This window comes from Callorhinus ursinus, unplaced genomic scaffold (assembly GCF_003265705.2).
Source record: "Callorhinus ursinus isolate GAN/ISIS: 27379988/994484 unplaced genomic scaffold, GSC_fseal_2.0 scaffold87, whole genome shotgun sequence".
Lineage (NCBI taxonomy): Eukaryota > Metazoa > Chordata > Mammalia > Carnivora > Otariidae > Callorhinus > Callorhinus ursinus.
The window spans coordinates 2,142,196-2,157,468 of record NW_027397149.1 but is presented as its reverse complement, the minus strand read 5'-3'; the positions used below and the strand labels follow the sequence as shown (position 1 = coordinate 2,157,468).

The window sequence follows — 15,273 nt, the reverse complement described above, 5'->3', positions numbered from 1 at the left end:
CTCAGGAGATGATGGTGAAGCTGGGACAGGAATGAAGAGGAAGCAGCCGTGGGAACAGCATCCCAGGGGCAGGGAGTAGCAAGTGCAAAGGGCTCGAAGAGGGAGTGAGCTTGGTGTAGGTAGGGACAGGGAAAGGGCCGGTGTGGCTGGAGCCAAGTGAGCATGTGGGGAGTGTGGTACACAACGAGGCTGGTAGGTGATCCCAGGCCACTTTCCATGAAGACTCAAGGGTTCTAGCGTAGCACCAAGGGTCTGGATCTTTTGGTGCCCTAGAAAATATCCTTGTGTAGACTTGCGAACAAGGAGGGCCATCTTATGCAGAGGAGGGGGAGGTAGATGGGGAGAAGGTGGTTCAGGGCAGGGCTCCAGGCCAGGTGGGCCTGGTCAAATCTCAGCTCTGGGACTTAAGACAAACAGCTTGAAACTCAGAGCCCTACTTTATAATAGTATGTATTAGTTTTCTGTTGCTGCTGTAACAAATGTTGACTAACTCGGTGACTTAAAACAGCACAGATTTATTATCTTACGGTTCTGCAGGCCAGAGGTGGGACACGAGGCTCACTGGGCTAAACCCAGAGTGTCAGCAGGGCTGTGATCCTTCTGGAGGTGCTAGGGGAAAATTTCCCTCACCTTTTCCAGCTTCTAGAGGTTTCCCCATTCCTTGGCTCACAGCCCCTGCCTCCACCTTCAGAGCCAGCAACCTTGAGCCTCGCTGTGCCTTTCTCCCAGAGTCCCCTCTCCCTCTGGCCCTCCTTCTGCCTCCTTCTTCCCTCTGCGCATGTGTGGGTGTGTTTTATTGCGGTAAAGTACACCTGTTGTATTTTACCATTTTCACCATTGTTTAAGAGCGCCGCTTGGTGTTACTAAGTACAGTCGCGCCACTGTGTAACCATCACAATAATCCATCTCCAAAACTTCCTCATCATCCCAAACTGAAACTCTGACCCTCTTCCACTTTTAAGGACCTTTGTGGATTACATTGGATCCACTGGGGTAATCCAAGATAATCTCCGTGGTTTAAGGTTAGCTGATGATCACTGGGGATTCCCCTCTGCCTTGTGACTTTGTGTTAGGCCGTCTTTGGGCGGGCCATTATTCAGCCTCCCACCTGCCCCCTGGGATGGCTGGGGAGGTGACTGAGACATGGTGGGCCATGGACCTGACCCAGCGCCCAAGCACTCCAGAGGTCAAACCCTGTCAGCGCTGGTTGTCACTCTTAGTAGCAGCAGCAGATTTTCAGCACGTAGGGAGCCAGTCTTGTGGTCATTTGACCCCCTCCATTCTCTGTCTTGTCACATTGGACATAGCGGGTCCTGGATGTCATCCCTTGGGTCCTGCATTTCAGGCCAGCCAGGGAGCAGCTGCTTCAGGAATTATACAGAGAAATACATGCACGTCCTTTGTAAAGCCAAGAGGGCATGGTGGAGAGGTTGGTGCAAGTCTGACCCCACACGAGCCCCCAGCCTCCGTCCTGAGCTCCCAAGAATCCCACGGAGCCCTGGATTCTGGGTCTCCCTGTCCTCTGGGCCCCCTAGAGGCCCCCAGGATTGCTCTGCTGGAAGTCCTTTCACATTGCTGTCCAACAGGTGGCTCCCAGGGTTGCTGCCTTGCCAGGCCAGGAGATCTGCACGCAGGGACCTTCACCGTTCTCCCCGCCTGCAGAGTCCATTCTGCTTAGCCACCCCAGCCTCGCTGCCAACAGGGCTGCTCTTCGGCCTGGCGGTCCTGAGCGTGTCCCCCTTCTGGTCTTAAACCTGCACTGGCCAGAGCCCCGGCACCATTTTCCCTGTGCTTGAGCCATTTGCACACCTTCTGAAGTCACATTTTTTTTTTTTTGCCACCTCCACAAACCTCCTGTGCTATTTCTTAGCTGTTGTTTAAACAAACACCTTTCTTTTTTTTTCCTCTCTCTCTCTCAATTTCTCTCCCCACTCCCCTTCCTTTCTCTTTCTTTTCTTTAATAATTCTAGGATTGTTCTAAGCAATACTGTCCGTGAAGTCAAGGGTTCGATGGGCCGGTTACGTTTTTCCATGCACATTCAGTTATGTAACTGCTTTTGCCCACATGGCATCTAGCGTCATCTCCCCTTCCACCCGTGGTCCAGGCACCCCACTTTGGGAGATGTTGACTCGACAGCATAGCCTGCGGGCCCTTCACTGTCTGGCTCCAGTCACCCCCTTGGGCCCCAGCCGCTCACCTGCCACATAGCCTTCCAGCTGTCAAGCCTTTGCACATGCTGTTCCCTGTGTCTGGAATGCCTCATCTCCGTGCCTCTGGTAACAACCTGGTCACCTGTAAGGGCCCTCCACACTGCCTCCTGCACTCCCACCAGCTACATCCTCCAGGCTGCGTGCTCCTCCACGCCCCTGGTACTGGAACCTTCTTCTGTCCCAGCCCTCGCCTCTTAGCCCTTCTACCATCTTTTCCTCGGCTAGGCTGTGAATGCCTCAGGGGCAGCAAGTGTGCTTTACCCTATTCTCTCCACCCCAGGATGTCCTTGGTGACACCATTATTTTATGTACCACGCTGCCAATTAAACCCAGAACCTCATCGACGAAAGACTCCACCCTGCTCAGAAATGTTAATATCTGAAAACCTGTATGTATCATAGAATATTTCATTTGTTTGCCAAAATGTGCTGCGTTATTCACATCTCTGATCCCAAACTAGCATGGTGCCTGGCACGAGTAGGGGTTCAACAAATATTTGTTGAATGAATAAGTGAACGAACCAACAGCTACCTAAGCAGCATGCCCCAACTTTGCTGGCATTCCATGTCTGACATCTAAGCCCTTGTTTTCCTACAGGTAATAAAAAGGAAAGGAATTTGTCTGCTAAGCGGAAGGACAACGCTGAGGTTTTCATTCCCAGCAGACCTGAACTGAACTTGAACCCCCAGTCCTCTGCTGTGTTCCCAGACCAGGAGAAGGCGTGCTCAAGTAAGAGTTCTGGCGGCCCCTGAGTAAGGCTGGGGGCTGGTCCTGGGTCCCTCTCAGTGGGATGCCGTGATGGAGGAGTCCTTTCTCGTTACCCTCTTCATCAAGGCCTAAGCTCACCTTTCACAAATGTATTGTTAGTCAAGGTCTTAGAGAAACAGAACCAATAGAGTGTGTGTGTGTGTGTGTGTGTGTGCACGTGTGTGTGTGTGTAATTCCAATCTACAGGATGGATCAGCAGGTTAGAGACCCAGAAAGAGCCAGTGTTCCAATACGAAGGCCATATACACTGGAAGGGCCAGTGTTGCAGAGGAAGTCCAGAGGTAGTCTTCTGGAGAATTCTCTTCTTGAAAGAGGGTCAGTTTTTTTGTTCTATTCAGGCCTTCGACTGATTGGATGAGGCCCACCCACATTCCAGATGGTAATCCGCTTTCTTCACCAATGAAAATGTTAATCTCATTCAAACACCCCTTTTGGAAACACCCAGAATAGTGTTTAACCAAATATCTGGGCTCCCTGTGGCCCAGTCAAATGGACACATGACATTAATCATCACGGTGCCTTTCTCGTTCCACAACCAAGATGTGGTTATAATTGAACACCTATTTCAGTTTTGGTTTTAATTTTTATTAATTTTGTTTTTACTCTTAAATTAATTTGTTTACTTTATATGGATAATGATGCATGCAAATGGTACTACCTTCTAAAAAGTACAAGAGTTGATGGTGAAGTCGGTCTGTTGCTCTTCTAATGAAACAAGACGTTACGTTGATTACTTACCATGAGCCGGCCACCGCTGTCAGCTTTTAGTCCTCTCACTTGTAAGTAAATGATAATCCTTATACATAGCCTTTGAGGTAGGTCCAGGAATTGTCCCCATTTCACAGATGAGGAGCTGCAGTCCAGAGCAGGTGACTCACACGGCTGGAAAGTGGCCGATGTAGGCCCCAGACCCTGGTGGAGAGACTCCATGCTGTGTCCTGATCAGCAGACTGCATGCACTGGAGGCTGTCAGTGAATCCTTGCAGCCTCAGGCCCTGGGTCAGATCCAGGGGCAGAGTGTGCCTGGGGAAGCCACTTGCTTCGGGGTTTTGCCCCCCCAAAACAAAGCACCTCAGAGAGTTCAAGGCATCCTGCTATCCCAAGAATTTGGAAGCCTGGGGTGTCCTGGGCAAAAATCCAGCCCCAGCCAGCCAGCCTTGTTAGACAAGCAGTCCGTCTGAGCCAGGGGCCCTGACCTCTGTGGCTGGTATTCCACCCGTGTCTCCTGGGAGCTGGAGGGACTGAGGCCTGGGCTCAAAGGCAGATGGAAGGAGAAGTAGCAGGATCAGCCATCATTTACCGAGCACTAGCTCCAGCTGTGTAAACATTATCTCTGGAATCCCCCAGCCTTGGACCCTGAGGTAAGGATTTGAGAACGAGTCCTTTATTTGGGAGGTGGTCCCTGGTTAGCGGCAGCAAAGAGCTTTATCACCGAGCGAGTTCATGGGCAAGCGGAGCGCCTCCTGGCTGGGGAGTTCTGGGGGCCGGTGCTGAGCACAAGTGTGTGTCCTCTGCTCCCCATCCCGGGGCAAAGGAGCTAGGCTCTTCCATACTCCTGCCTGGTGCCAGTGGAGCCCAGAGCCAGAGCTGCAGGCAGAGGTTTGGCTGACGGGCTGTGGGCAGGGCAGCACCCAGGCATTATCTGATTAATTCTTACCACAACCCAAACTCCAACTAAAGGAAAGGACACGTGAATTTTAGGTAGCAAGTGATTTTATTTTTTTTTTAAGGTTATTTATTTGAGAGAGAAAGCGCGCAGAGTGTTCGAGAGCACAAGTGGAGGGGGAGGGACGGAAGGGGCAGGAGAAGCAGGCTCCCCGCTGAGCAGGGAACCCGATACTGGGCTCAATCCCAGGATCATGACCTGAGCCAAAAGCAGATGCTTAACCAACTGAGCCACCCAGGCGCCCCTAGGTAGCAAGTGATTTTTAAAAAGTGTCTTTAAGGGAAAGAGTCTGAATTAACCCACGTAACTAAAAAGTTTAGGTGGTGGGATCTTAGGCACAGCTGGATCCAGTGATTAACATCAGCAGTCTTCCTCTGCCCATCTCCCACTCCGGCAGTCTTTGTACCCTTTGTTCTTAAGCGGGTTCTTGGGGGTGGTGGAACAGGCACCCGTGGCCCTGGGCTTGCAGCCCCCAGCCCAGCCGCCCGGGAGAAAGCAAGCCTGACCACCTGCTGTAAGTCCTGCCCGTGCACCTACTAGCTCTATGAGCTCAGGCAAGTTACTTAACCTCTCTGGGCCTCATTTGTCCATCTGCCCAGCAGGGATAAGAATGATACCCTCATCTGAGGGGTACTATCAGGATAAAAGGGCTGGAGAGAGGATCACCTGGCTCAGAGCTGGTGCTCAGCTGGGTCAGCTGGCACCGTCCCCACCAATTCCAGCAAAGCCTCAGAGCTGCTGTTATTTCCGGCTTAAGTCAGGGGTGCTTCCGGGAAGGAGACACGGGTGCTGTTATCAGAGACAGCGGGCGCCAGGTAGCAAACTCCAGGAGATCCCTGTGGATACTGCTGTCCCCTTCTCCCATTTCACAGATGAGGAAACCAAGGTTGAGGACATGGACGTTACTCGCCAAGAGTTAACAGGCAGGACGGCGAAGCCAGGATTCACACCCAGGCTCCAAGGCCCACACTCTGGGGCACCAGGCCTGGCTGCTTCCCCCTGGGGCTGGCTGGTCACAGAGGTGGCTTTGGAGGCACTGGGGCGGGGGTGCTGGCCCTGACAAGCCTGGTGGTGATGCGGGCAGTGTTACGGCGTGGGTTTTCAGTCCAGTATGGGGTGAGGTGGGGTGGGGTGGGGGGATTGGAGGAGCCGTTGGGGCCGGCAGTGAGCATCCTGAGGATGTGGCCTGGCCCACAGGCAGGACCAGCCGGGGAGGCTGGTCCACAGGGTCCTGGCCTGGGGCTATAGTCAGGGAATGCCCCAGTCCAGCCCAGTCCAGTCCTGGATGCTGTTCCAGGCAAGGCAACAGGTCATTTGCTGTCTCCTTTGACCTCACCTGCTCTGGGCCTCAGCTTCTCATCTGTGACATGGGGACAATCCCTGGACCTACCTCAAAGGCTATGTATAAGAATTATCATGGAGCACCCACCATGTGCCGGCCCTGGTCCAGGCCCTGGTGATCCAGTGAGCAACACACTGTTCCTCGTCTCTTGGTGTTTATATTTCAGTGGGCAGGGATAGATAACAAATACGAAGATGGGGTGGTGACAGCTACCCCCAAGACAGCAACGGGGTACTGGCTGGGCAGTGTGCTTAGAGGAGGCCTCCCTGAGGAGGGGCGACGTGAGCTCAGACGCGGTGAAGTCAAAGGTCCCCTTTGCAGAGGGAAAGGCCTGTGCAAAGGCCCTGAGGTAGGAAAGAGCTGCTCAGTTGGCTCAAGAATCAGAAAGAAGGCTGGAGGCCAGCGCATAGCCGCTGAGGGGAGGGCAGCTGAGGTGGGGTCACAGAGGTGAGCAGAGGTTGCCATGACCTGCTTTACATTGGAACAAGGTCCCTCTGGCTGCCACGTGGAATGTGGCCTGTTGGGAGCCATGGTGGATGTGGGGTGACCAGGGAAGAGCCCGCTGCAGGATGCAGAAGGTGGTGACTCGGTCTCTGAGTTTTACCAGTGGCTGGATTCCTGATAGCAATCAGGCTTGGTGATGAGACTAGTTGTGACTTATCCTGAACAGCCAGGGGCAAGAAGCTGGGCAGCGCGGAGCTCACCATGATAGGGCAGAAGAGCCAAAGAGACTCAGCAGTGACAGGGGATCCCTGGCTTGTTACTTGTCTGGGGCAGGTCCTGAATCTGTGCCACTAGTGAAGGAGACCCAAGCAGGCCAGGTGCCTGGAGCTGGGGTCTGTGTCTGGACAGGTCATGTTCAGTGCTAAGCCCACTGCAGGGAGAGTGGGATCTGATCTGTGTCCTGCTGCAGCGGGGAGTGACCTGGACATGCAACCAGACAGACAGAGCCTGCGGTTGGTGGAGTTGTCTGCATCCCACCAACATGAAAAGCCAAAATCTGGTAGATAGAGCTAGGACCAAACTGGTTCTTGGAACTTGTTGGCAAAAGCCAGAGCCTGGAAAGTCACCCACATGGAGCCCAAGGAAGGTAGACGTAGGAAGGGAGTTGCTGTGGAAGTGGTATGTTGACAAGGGCATGTCAAGGTCACAGCAGCTGATAGGGTTCGAGATGTCATGTATGTAAATAGGTAATTCGAGATATAGTCTATGGGGTAAAGAGTAAGTTATAAGATGTCAGAAAAACCTGGTGAATTTTGGATCCGTCCACTTTGGTCGGAAGAAGCCAGAAGGAGAGAGAGAGAAGGGGCCAGAGAACAAGATGAAGGTCGGGTCAACTCTCAGAGCCCCAACAGCAAGTGGAGAGTGCAGTGGCAATCCCGGGTGGTGGTGTTTCTTCAACACCCAAACCAGCTCCACTAACCACTGCTCGGTATATACTGCTGGTGTTCACTCTTCATGAAAAAATTAAAAAGGGTTTCCAGAAAGTTCCTCCAAAATGAGTTATTGAAAGAAATGAAACCCAGAGTAGCGTGCCACTGTGCAGGAAGCCTTCCAGAGCCCCTGGTAGCATGGGAGCAGGACTGTGGTGATCAAGCAACCTTCCCAGCCATCCCACTGGGCTCACTGGGACTTCCCTCCTTCATGTGCATGCCACGATCACCAGTTTCCATGTCTGGGTAATAAAATGAAGAGCCCGCACTGACCCAAAAAAGCTGTTTTATACCACACATGTAATCTTGCATTTAATCATTTAAACCACTCCATGCACTAGACACTGCTATTAGCAACAACCATTATACCGAGGAAACCAAGGCACAGAGAGGTTGAGGAATCTCTCCAAAGTCACAAAGCCAGTGAGTGGTGAAAGCAATGTTTGAAAACCTGACTACAGAGTCTGTTTCCTTAACCACCCCACTGCATGCGTCATCCCTCATGTGCCAACTAAAATGCTGTTTGCTTACTACATATGCACATCAGCCCGGTCCTAACCAAAAACATGCCTAAAAATCAGAGTTGAGTCACTTGCAATATTTTTTCTAATGCTCATTGGTGTAAATATATAACTGTTAATATTTTAAAAGTTAAGCCATGTATCAACTAAAATTGTTTTGAATACTGTATTAGTTTCCTAAGGCTGCTATAACAAAGTACCACAATCTGATTGGGTCAAACAACAGAAATTTATTGCCTCACAGTTCTGGAAGCTAGAAGTCCAAGACCAAGGTTTCATGTTCCTTCTGAAGGCTCTAGAGAAGTATTTGTACCAGGCTTCTCTCCCAGCTTCTGGTAGTTCCTTGACTTGTGGCAACTGACCCCAACCTTCACATGGCGCTCTCCTATCTGCACATCTGTCTGTGTGTCCATATTTCTCCTTTGTATAAGGACACCCTATTAGATGTCATATTAGATGAAGGCCCACCCTAATGACCTCATTTTAACCCTATCATCTGCAAATACCCTATTTCTAAATATGTGTACACTGACAGAGCCTAGGGGTTAGGAATTCAGCTTCTTTTATGGGTCACAATTCAATCCATAACACATACCCTTCGCAGACATTTTGCAAAGTTGAGCTTAATTTATAATCAGCCATTCTCCAGAAAGTTCTGGCATGTTCTAACAAATTACATGCAGCATGTGGTACGAGACTGACAAATACATGAGGAAATGAGAGTGAAGAGAAGATGAGAGGAGAAAAAAATAGGAGGAAGCCAGGGGGTGAACAAACGGGTACATGGGGGGTTCAGTAGTGACTCTGAGCTTCCTGGCCCCCGTGGCAAGGGAGCATGCATTCATATAAAAATAAATGCATGTCACTGGGTCCCTCTGATAAAAATCAGATTGCCAGCTATCCCTGGTTCTTGGTTCTTAGAGCAATTTGTCCCATTGGCTCCCCTCAAGAGGACACCATCTGAGGTCCTGGAATCTTCATTTTGAACAGTTTGTATTGCTCTCAAATAATCTTGGCCCCTACATAAGCTAAATTTGAAGAAAGTTGAAAACCATGGCATTGTCACCACCCTCCTACTGGGACTATGGTGGAGCCACTTTTCACACAGGGATTAGGTTCCAAAGATCAGAAAAAGTGCAGGCAGTGGCCAAAGAAGCCCTTGGAAATCCCTCAAACTGATGATGAAGGGCAGCATATATGTGTAGATATGGCTCTGCATAGACCACCCCATACAGACCTATCATCTTTAGTAAGCCCCAGAGCATCGTCTCTCTTCCAGGGCAGGAACAATCCCAGCTTCTTGGCCAAGCACCAGATGAAGCAGGTGGCTTCGTTTTGGGTCTGGGCTGCAATGAAAATGTGTGTTTTTAGACACTGGCATTATGCTAAGGGCACTGGATGTTCACACCCCCAGAGGCATGAGGAACCTGACACTTCCCGAGAAGACAGTGGAATCAAATCAGCTCACCCTTTCTAGGCAAAATCTGGGCTGCTTACATGCTTTATATTTGTAGGGGGCTGTCTTTTGGGCGGCATGCACAAATGAGCCTCTTTATATCTTCCTGGTGAATGGAACCTTTTATCACTACCTTGTCTCCTGTTCAGTCTAGTGATGCTCTCTTTGCCCTAAAGCCCACCAGCTTTTTTTTCTGGTCAATGTTTACATGGTGTGTCTTCTTTTGTCCTTTTGCTTTCAAACTTTCTCCTTCCTTACGTTGAGGTTTGTCTCTCGCAAGCAGCATGTAATTGGATTTTATTTTTATCCTCTAACAGTCTACGTGTTTTAATGGGCACATTTAGTCCATTTACATTTAATGTAATTGCTGATATACTTGAGTTTAAATCTACTATTGTATTGTTTGCTTTTTATTGGTTCTGCCTGTTTTATGTTCCTCTTTCTCTCCTTTCTTGCCCTCTTTTGAACTGATTACGTTCATTGTTCCTCTTTTCCCTCTCTATTAGCTTGTTAACTATACATCCTTTTATTATTCTTTCAGTCATTACCCGAGATTGCAACACTCATTCTTGACTTATTTGAGTCTACTTTAAATTAGCAAGTTTACCACTTCCCATTCAGTGGAAGGACCTTACAAATCCATAACTTCATTTACTCCCCTCCTGACTTAAATGGTATTATTGTCATACTTTTTAATTCTCTCTAGATCTAGAGGACAGCATTGTCATTATTATGATTGCTATTATTTTTAATTTTGCACAGTAGTAATTCAGACCGCCCATATTGTTAACCTTTTTGTGCTCTTCACTCCTGGTGCTTTCCAGGTCACCCTGACTCTCAGGCTGTGGCCCCAAGTCTGTCACCAGCTTTGCTCAGCCTCCCAGCTTTGCAGCAGCTCAGATCAGAGTCAACAGCTCCTTGAGAGAAAACATTTTCCAGGTGCTGGGTTCACCTTTCTGGGTTTCCTTCTCCTGCCTGCTTTTGACCCTGTAAATCCTTCACAGCCCTGTTCACTTTCCATGTCTTCAAACAAATTTCTTTTTTCAAATGGATTTGTATAGTATTTGGTCCAGGTTTTCTAGTTGTGCTCCAAAGAAGAGTTGGTCTGTATTAACATTACTAGAAGTACAACCTATTGCCTGCACTCTTTAAAGAGTTACTTCTTCCCTTGCTCTTCTTCCGTTGGCCAAGGTCATAAAATTGAATTTGTGTCAATTAAAAGTGCATATGATGCATGAGAGCATAATTCCTCTCTGTCACTGTAACTGTCCTGGTTCTAATGAAGGGGTCGTATGTCCTGAATTGCTCCAGTCTCTACCCATGAGTTTTCCACAAGACTTCCGGAGACCTATTGTCTTCTTGAGGGTGAAAGAACATCAGTCTTTAATGCAGAAAGTTTACTGTCCAAGTTGTCAGAGTGCTCTAGGGAAGTGATATATCTGCACCACTTTTCTCAGACAAGCTGCCAACCATAGAAATAAAGTAACACCCCTCAGCATGATTGAATTAGAGGACCCTGATAGCCTGCACTTAGCATTTCTGTCAGGTACCAGCTGCAGAAAGTCCATTCTGCCCAAGTCCAGAGTCTTATAACATAGTTAGTCAGTGTTCATTATTAATAGCAAGTGACAGAAATCCAAACTGGCTGAAGCAACAAAGGAAAACATATTGCTCCCAGACCCGAGAAGTCCAGGATTATAGATTTGGTCTCAGGCATGGTGGGATCTAGGTGCCCAGATGATATCACCAGTTTCTTCATCACTTAGCTCTAGTCTTCTCTAGTCCAACAGGTCTCAAACTTGAATGTGCATCAGAATTGTTTGCAAAGCAAATGAAAACACAGATTTTTGGCCACAGCCCCAGTTCCTAATTCAGTGCATCTAGAATGGAGCCTAAGTATTTTAATCTCCTAACAAGTTCCGATGATGCCGATGTTTCCAGTCCAGGGACCACACGTTGAGAACCACATCTCTAGCCCCAGGCATGGCTCACAGATGGCCCCCACGGACTCTAGGCTCTCTTACTGGCTTAGCAACCCTAGGGAAAGGGACTGCTCCTTTCCTAATAATTCCAGCAGAGCCCAAGAACCAGCTCTCGCCTGAACGGATCTCTAATCTCCATGGTCAGGGAGAGGCAGTTCTCTCCTTGCCCCAGGCTGGGCCGGGAGTGGGGTCAGATCTGTCCAAACTCTGTAGCCTGAGAAGAGTGGGGAAGGGCCAGTGCCCCGAAGGAAAACATGGGTGCTGTGCAGGTGGACGCTGCTATGGGGAGGTCAGAAGCAACTGTTATTCATCTCATAAATTAAGCAGGCTGGACACGTTGCTACAGATTCTCCAGAGACAGGGTATGGACCAAAGGACCGTCCTATGCAAGAGGGAGGAGTGGAGCCATTTAGTCAGGGTGCCGTGGGAAGCCCTGATTGCCTTCCTTGAAAATCATATGCATTCCCGGGCTGAAGAGCCAGCAGCAAAAGGATGAGTATTAGAGTTATAGACAGCACCTACCTACCGAGAGACCCAGAGAAGCTCTCGAGATGAGAAAACACAGGCCTTGTTGAGCCGTGTGTATCAGATATTTACAGCTGCTTAACAAGCTGCCCCAAAATGCAGTGGCTTGAAACAGCAACCCTTTTACTTGCACTCAGGAGTCCGCAGGTGGGCTGGGTGGCTCCACCGTGAGCTGGCCTGGGTGGTCTCAGACAGCCAGTCACTCACATGACTGGCAGGCCACTTGGCCCTGGGATCTCGGCTGGGATGACCATCTCTGTTCCACATGGTCTCACTAGCCGGCATGTGGTGGTCTCGGGGTAGCAAGAGAGGACACACCCCAATGTGTAAGTGCTTTTTAAAAGACTCTGCTTGGTCATGCTCGTCCGATGACCTTTTGGCCAGAGAAAGGCACCAGGCCACACCCAGCTAGAGAAACAGACTCCACCCCTTGCATCACAGTGCAGAAGCAGCAAACCTCGAGGTGGGAGGGGAGGAATGAGTGGACACTTGTCATGGTCTCTTACACCATGGGGAGCGTGTGGCCTGATGAGGCTGCACTGTGGTGAAATGCATGGATGTCTGGAGTACTCGGGTAGACCATTGTCCCGGGTGCAGCCCCCTGCCTGCCCACCTGCCAGTTGGATGTTAGAGGTGAGTGTGGGCGTCTCAGGACAAAACAGGGCTAAGGCAGCTGTTTCCCTGGGCCTTTTGCTGCACAGATTAGTGCACAGTTTCCAGACTGATGGGCACCCGACCACAGCAAGTGGGGGTGCGCTGTGGAACCCGGAGGGCTTATAACCCATCTGACAGGGGCACCGCTACCCAGCTCCAGCCTATGATTGCCACATGGGAATGCCAGTCAGGGGTTACCAGATTGTATGATTTTTCAGGAGACGCCAGGAATTCCAATTTTCAGGTGGATTTCCTTTAAAAAAAAAAAAAAGGAGCTTGGTAGCTATTTGCAATTTGAAAAAAATGTTAAAGTCACACAACACACATCTGCAGCTGGGTTTGGCCTGTGGGCCGCTGGCTTATGATCTTCACCATAAACCCATAAACCCATGTTGTTCTCAGATGTAATATCTGCCCTTTCAGTGGATTCCCAGGTGACCTCAGAGGCCGTACACATGTGGTAAGGGGTAATTTTGCTGAGACTCTGAATGTGAGTTTTTTCAAGTCCCAGCTAGCAGGTGGGAACAAGTCACCTAGCCGGTGAGCCGACCGGCAGCCCCACACCTTCCTCTCCTGTCTTCTCCTGTGACGTGTGTCGTATCCACGGCAAATCTCCCATGTTGATATGCTCTTTGTTTCTCTGGGAGAGAGAGCCAAGGCAAGTTTTGGCAAGGCAAAGAGCAAGTGAAGTTAACAGAAGAGGGATGGTTTTCTACCAGAAAAGAGCAGTGTGGGATAAATTAAAATGTGCAGTTTGGTTCTTGCTGGTGGCACAAATTTATTGTGCGAATAAATCTGCCATTCTCTAAGTGTATGACAAAAATAAATCCACCCTCATGTGGTGGTCAAGCTGGTGCAAAACGGGCTCGCCCAAGTGAGCAATGAGAGCATCAAAACGAGTTAAAAGGTGGCTGCCTCATGTGTTGTGAGGAAATGCACAATAAACACAAGCTGGTCAGCAGAAATGTGGTTCAGGAGGATGCAGGTACTGTGTGCCGACGTTTCTGGGAAGCTGCGGGTGGGGAAGGCTCTGGTAGTGGAGCTGTGGGGTTGACCTTCAGTCGGAGAAAGGGTGATTTAATTTTTAAAAGCATCTTCTTAGCATAATATGACTCAAAGGGCACAGGCAACTCACAATGATCACGCTGCCAGGGGGAGCATTCCCTCCCAAGGGAAAGATGCTTCAGGCAGAAGTTTCTGCAGACAGAACTGGACCCAACTGAAAGAAAAAACCTTACTCAGTATCCTTTTCAAAGAAGAGGTGACCCTAGAGTTGCAGCGACCAAGGACAGATGGTTGTCTCAGGTGCCCTGTTGCACCCCAGCCCCAGACCACCGAGGCACCAGAGAGCAGGTCGTTTGCCCACAGAAAGATGGTAAAAAAGGCAGGGGTCGCCACCCAGCTCTTTTTAGAGTGACTCTATACATGCTCCATGTGGGAAATGGAGAAGGAGCTCATGAATTGCGGGTTCTGCTGGTCCTGGCGCTGCCTGAGCCTTCCATCAACACGGGGTTTGCGCCCCTTCCCACATCGGAGCATGAGCACATGTGTTTAGCTTAACACATGACCTCAGTCCCATATTTATAGAATCACCTATAGGATCAGAAGGGGCCTTGAATTTTTCAGCTCTGCTTTCCTGCAGATGGTGGAGGAAACAGTATGCGTTAGTGAAATTCACAAAACCCAAGATTGACAAGGTTTGGGGTGGAAATCATTTTCCGTACATCCCTTGGACAGAAATCATCATGCCAGGTGCCAGGGTAGTAGCATGAGGCCTGTTGGGCTGACGTGGCCTTGAGACCACACGAGAATGGAGCCCGAGACCTCTCCACCCTCCTGCCCACTCCAGCCTGCCTTGCCATTCTTCATCTGCCAAGCCCCACCCACCTCAGGGCCTTGGCATCTGCTGTTCCCTTGGCCTGGAACAGCCTCCCCATGTGGGTATACACAGGGCTCACTGCCTTCAGGTCTCCACTCAGATGTCACCTTCCCTAACCAAGTGTCTCAAAGAGTGTCCCTTTCCCTGGGTCGTCTCTGGCCTTTACCCTGCTTTGTTTCTCGTAGCGCTTGTCTCCACCTGCCGGTAGATCCAGTGTGCACCTGCCTGATCCGCGTCTATCTCTGCCCCATGACTGTGAGGTCTGTGAGGCAGGGGGGCGTGCCATTCCACAGCCTAGTGAAGGTTGAGAGCCTGTGTCATTAATACCTTTGCCTTGCTGGGAACCCATTTCTGCCTCAGCCACCCTTGGGGAGAGGGTGTGGATTTTTCCGTTCCAGCTTCAGTGTAGCTCAAGACCAGGTCCTTTAGCTTCTTTTCACTCCTCCTCCCTGTCCCTGTCCCCCCAGCCACTCCCAGGACCTGAGCCCATTATGGCCCTCTGCATCCCTTTTACTCACCCGCATTTCCACACCACTAAGGATCCCTGCCCTCATCAGCCTGTTAAGCTGAGCTGCTTCCAGTCCTCCTTTCTGCTCTGTGTTTGGGTATTTGTTTTACCTTCTCATTCCCTCTGCCCTCCCCCTGCCCCGTTGCAGAGCAGACCAAGTCCCTGATAAGAAGGGCTAACAAGGAAGACTATAAAATGGCCTTGACTGGGAATGAGCAGAATCCTGGGTCACTTTTCCAGCAGCTCCTTACCTTTCTGTCCCTAGGAGCAGCACTGGGGCAATGACAAGAGACAGTACATAACCCACTTGCCAGCCATCCGCAGGCAT

General features: G+C 50.1%; 1 protein-coding gene across 5 annotated transcripts in view; it reads left to right on the top strand.

Annotated features, from left to right (window-relative positions):
* Positions 1 to 15,273, top strand: part of KATNIP (katanin interacting protein) — a 191,256-nt gene that overhangs the window by 94,356 nt on the left and 81,627 nt on the right. For all 5 annotated transcript variants that reach the window (XM_025853742.2, XM_073888100.1, XM_025853741.2 and 2 more), the window contains one exon: positions 2,809 to 2,940. In XM_025853742.2, coding sequence (XP_025709527.1) covers positions 2,809 to 2,940 — 132 coding nt within the window. The remainder of the gene's footprint in view (positions 1 to 2,808; positions 2,941 to 15,273) is intronic.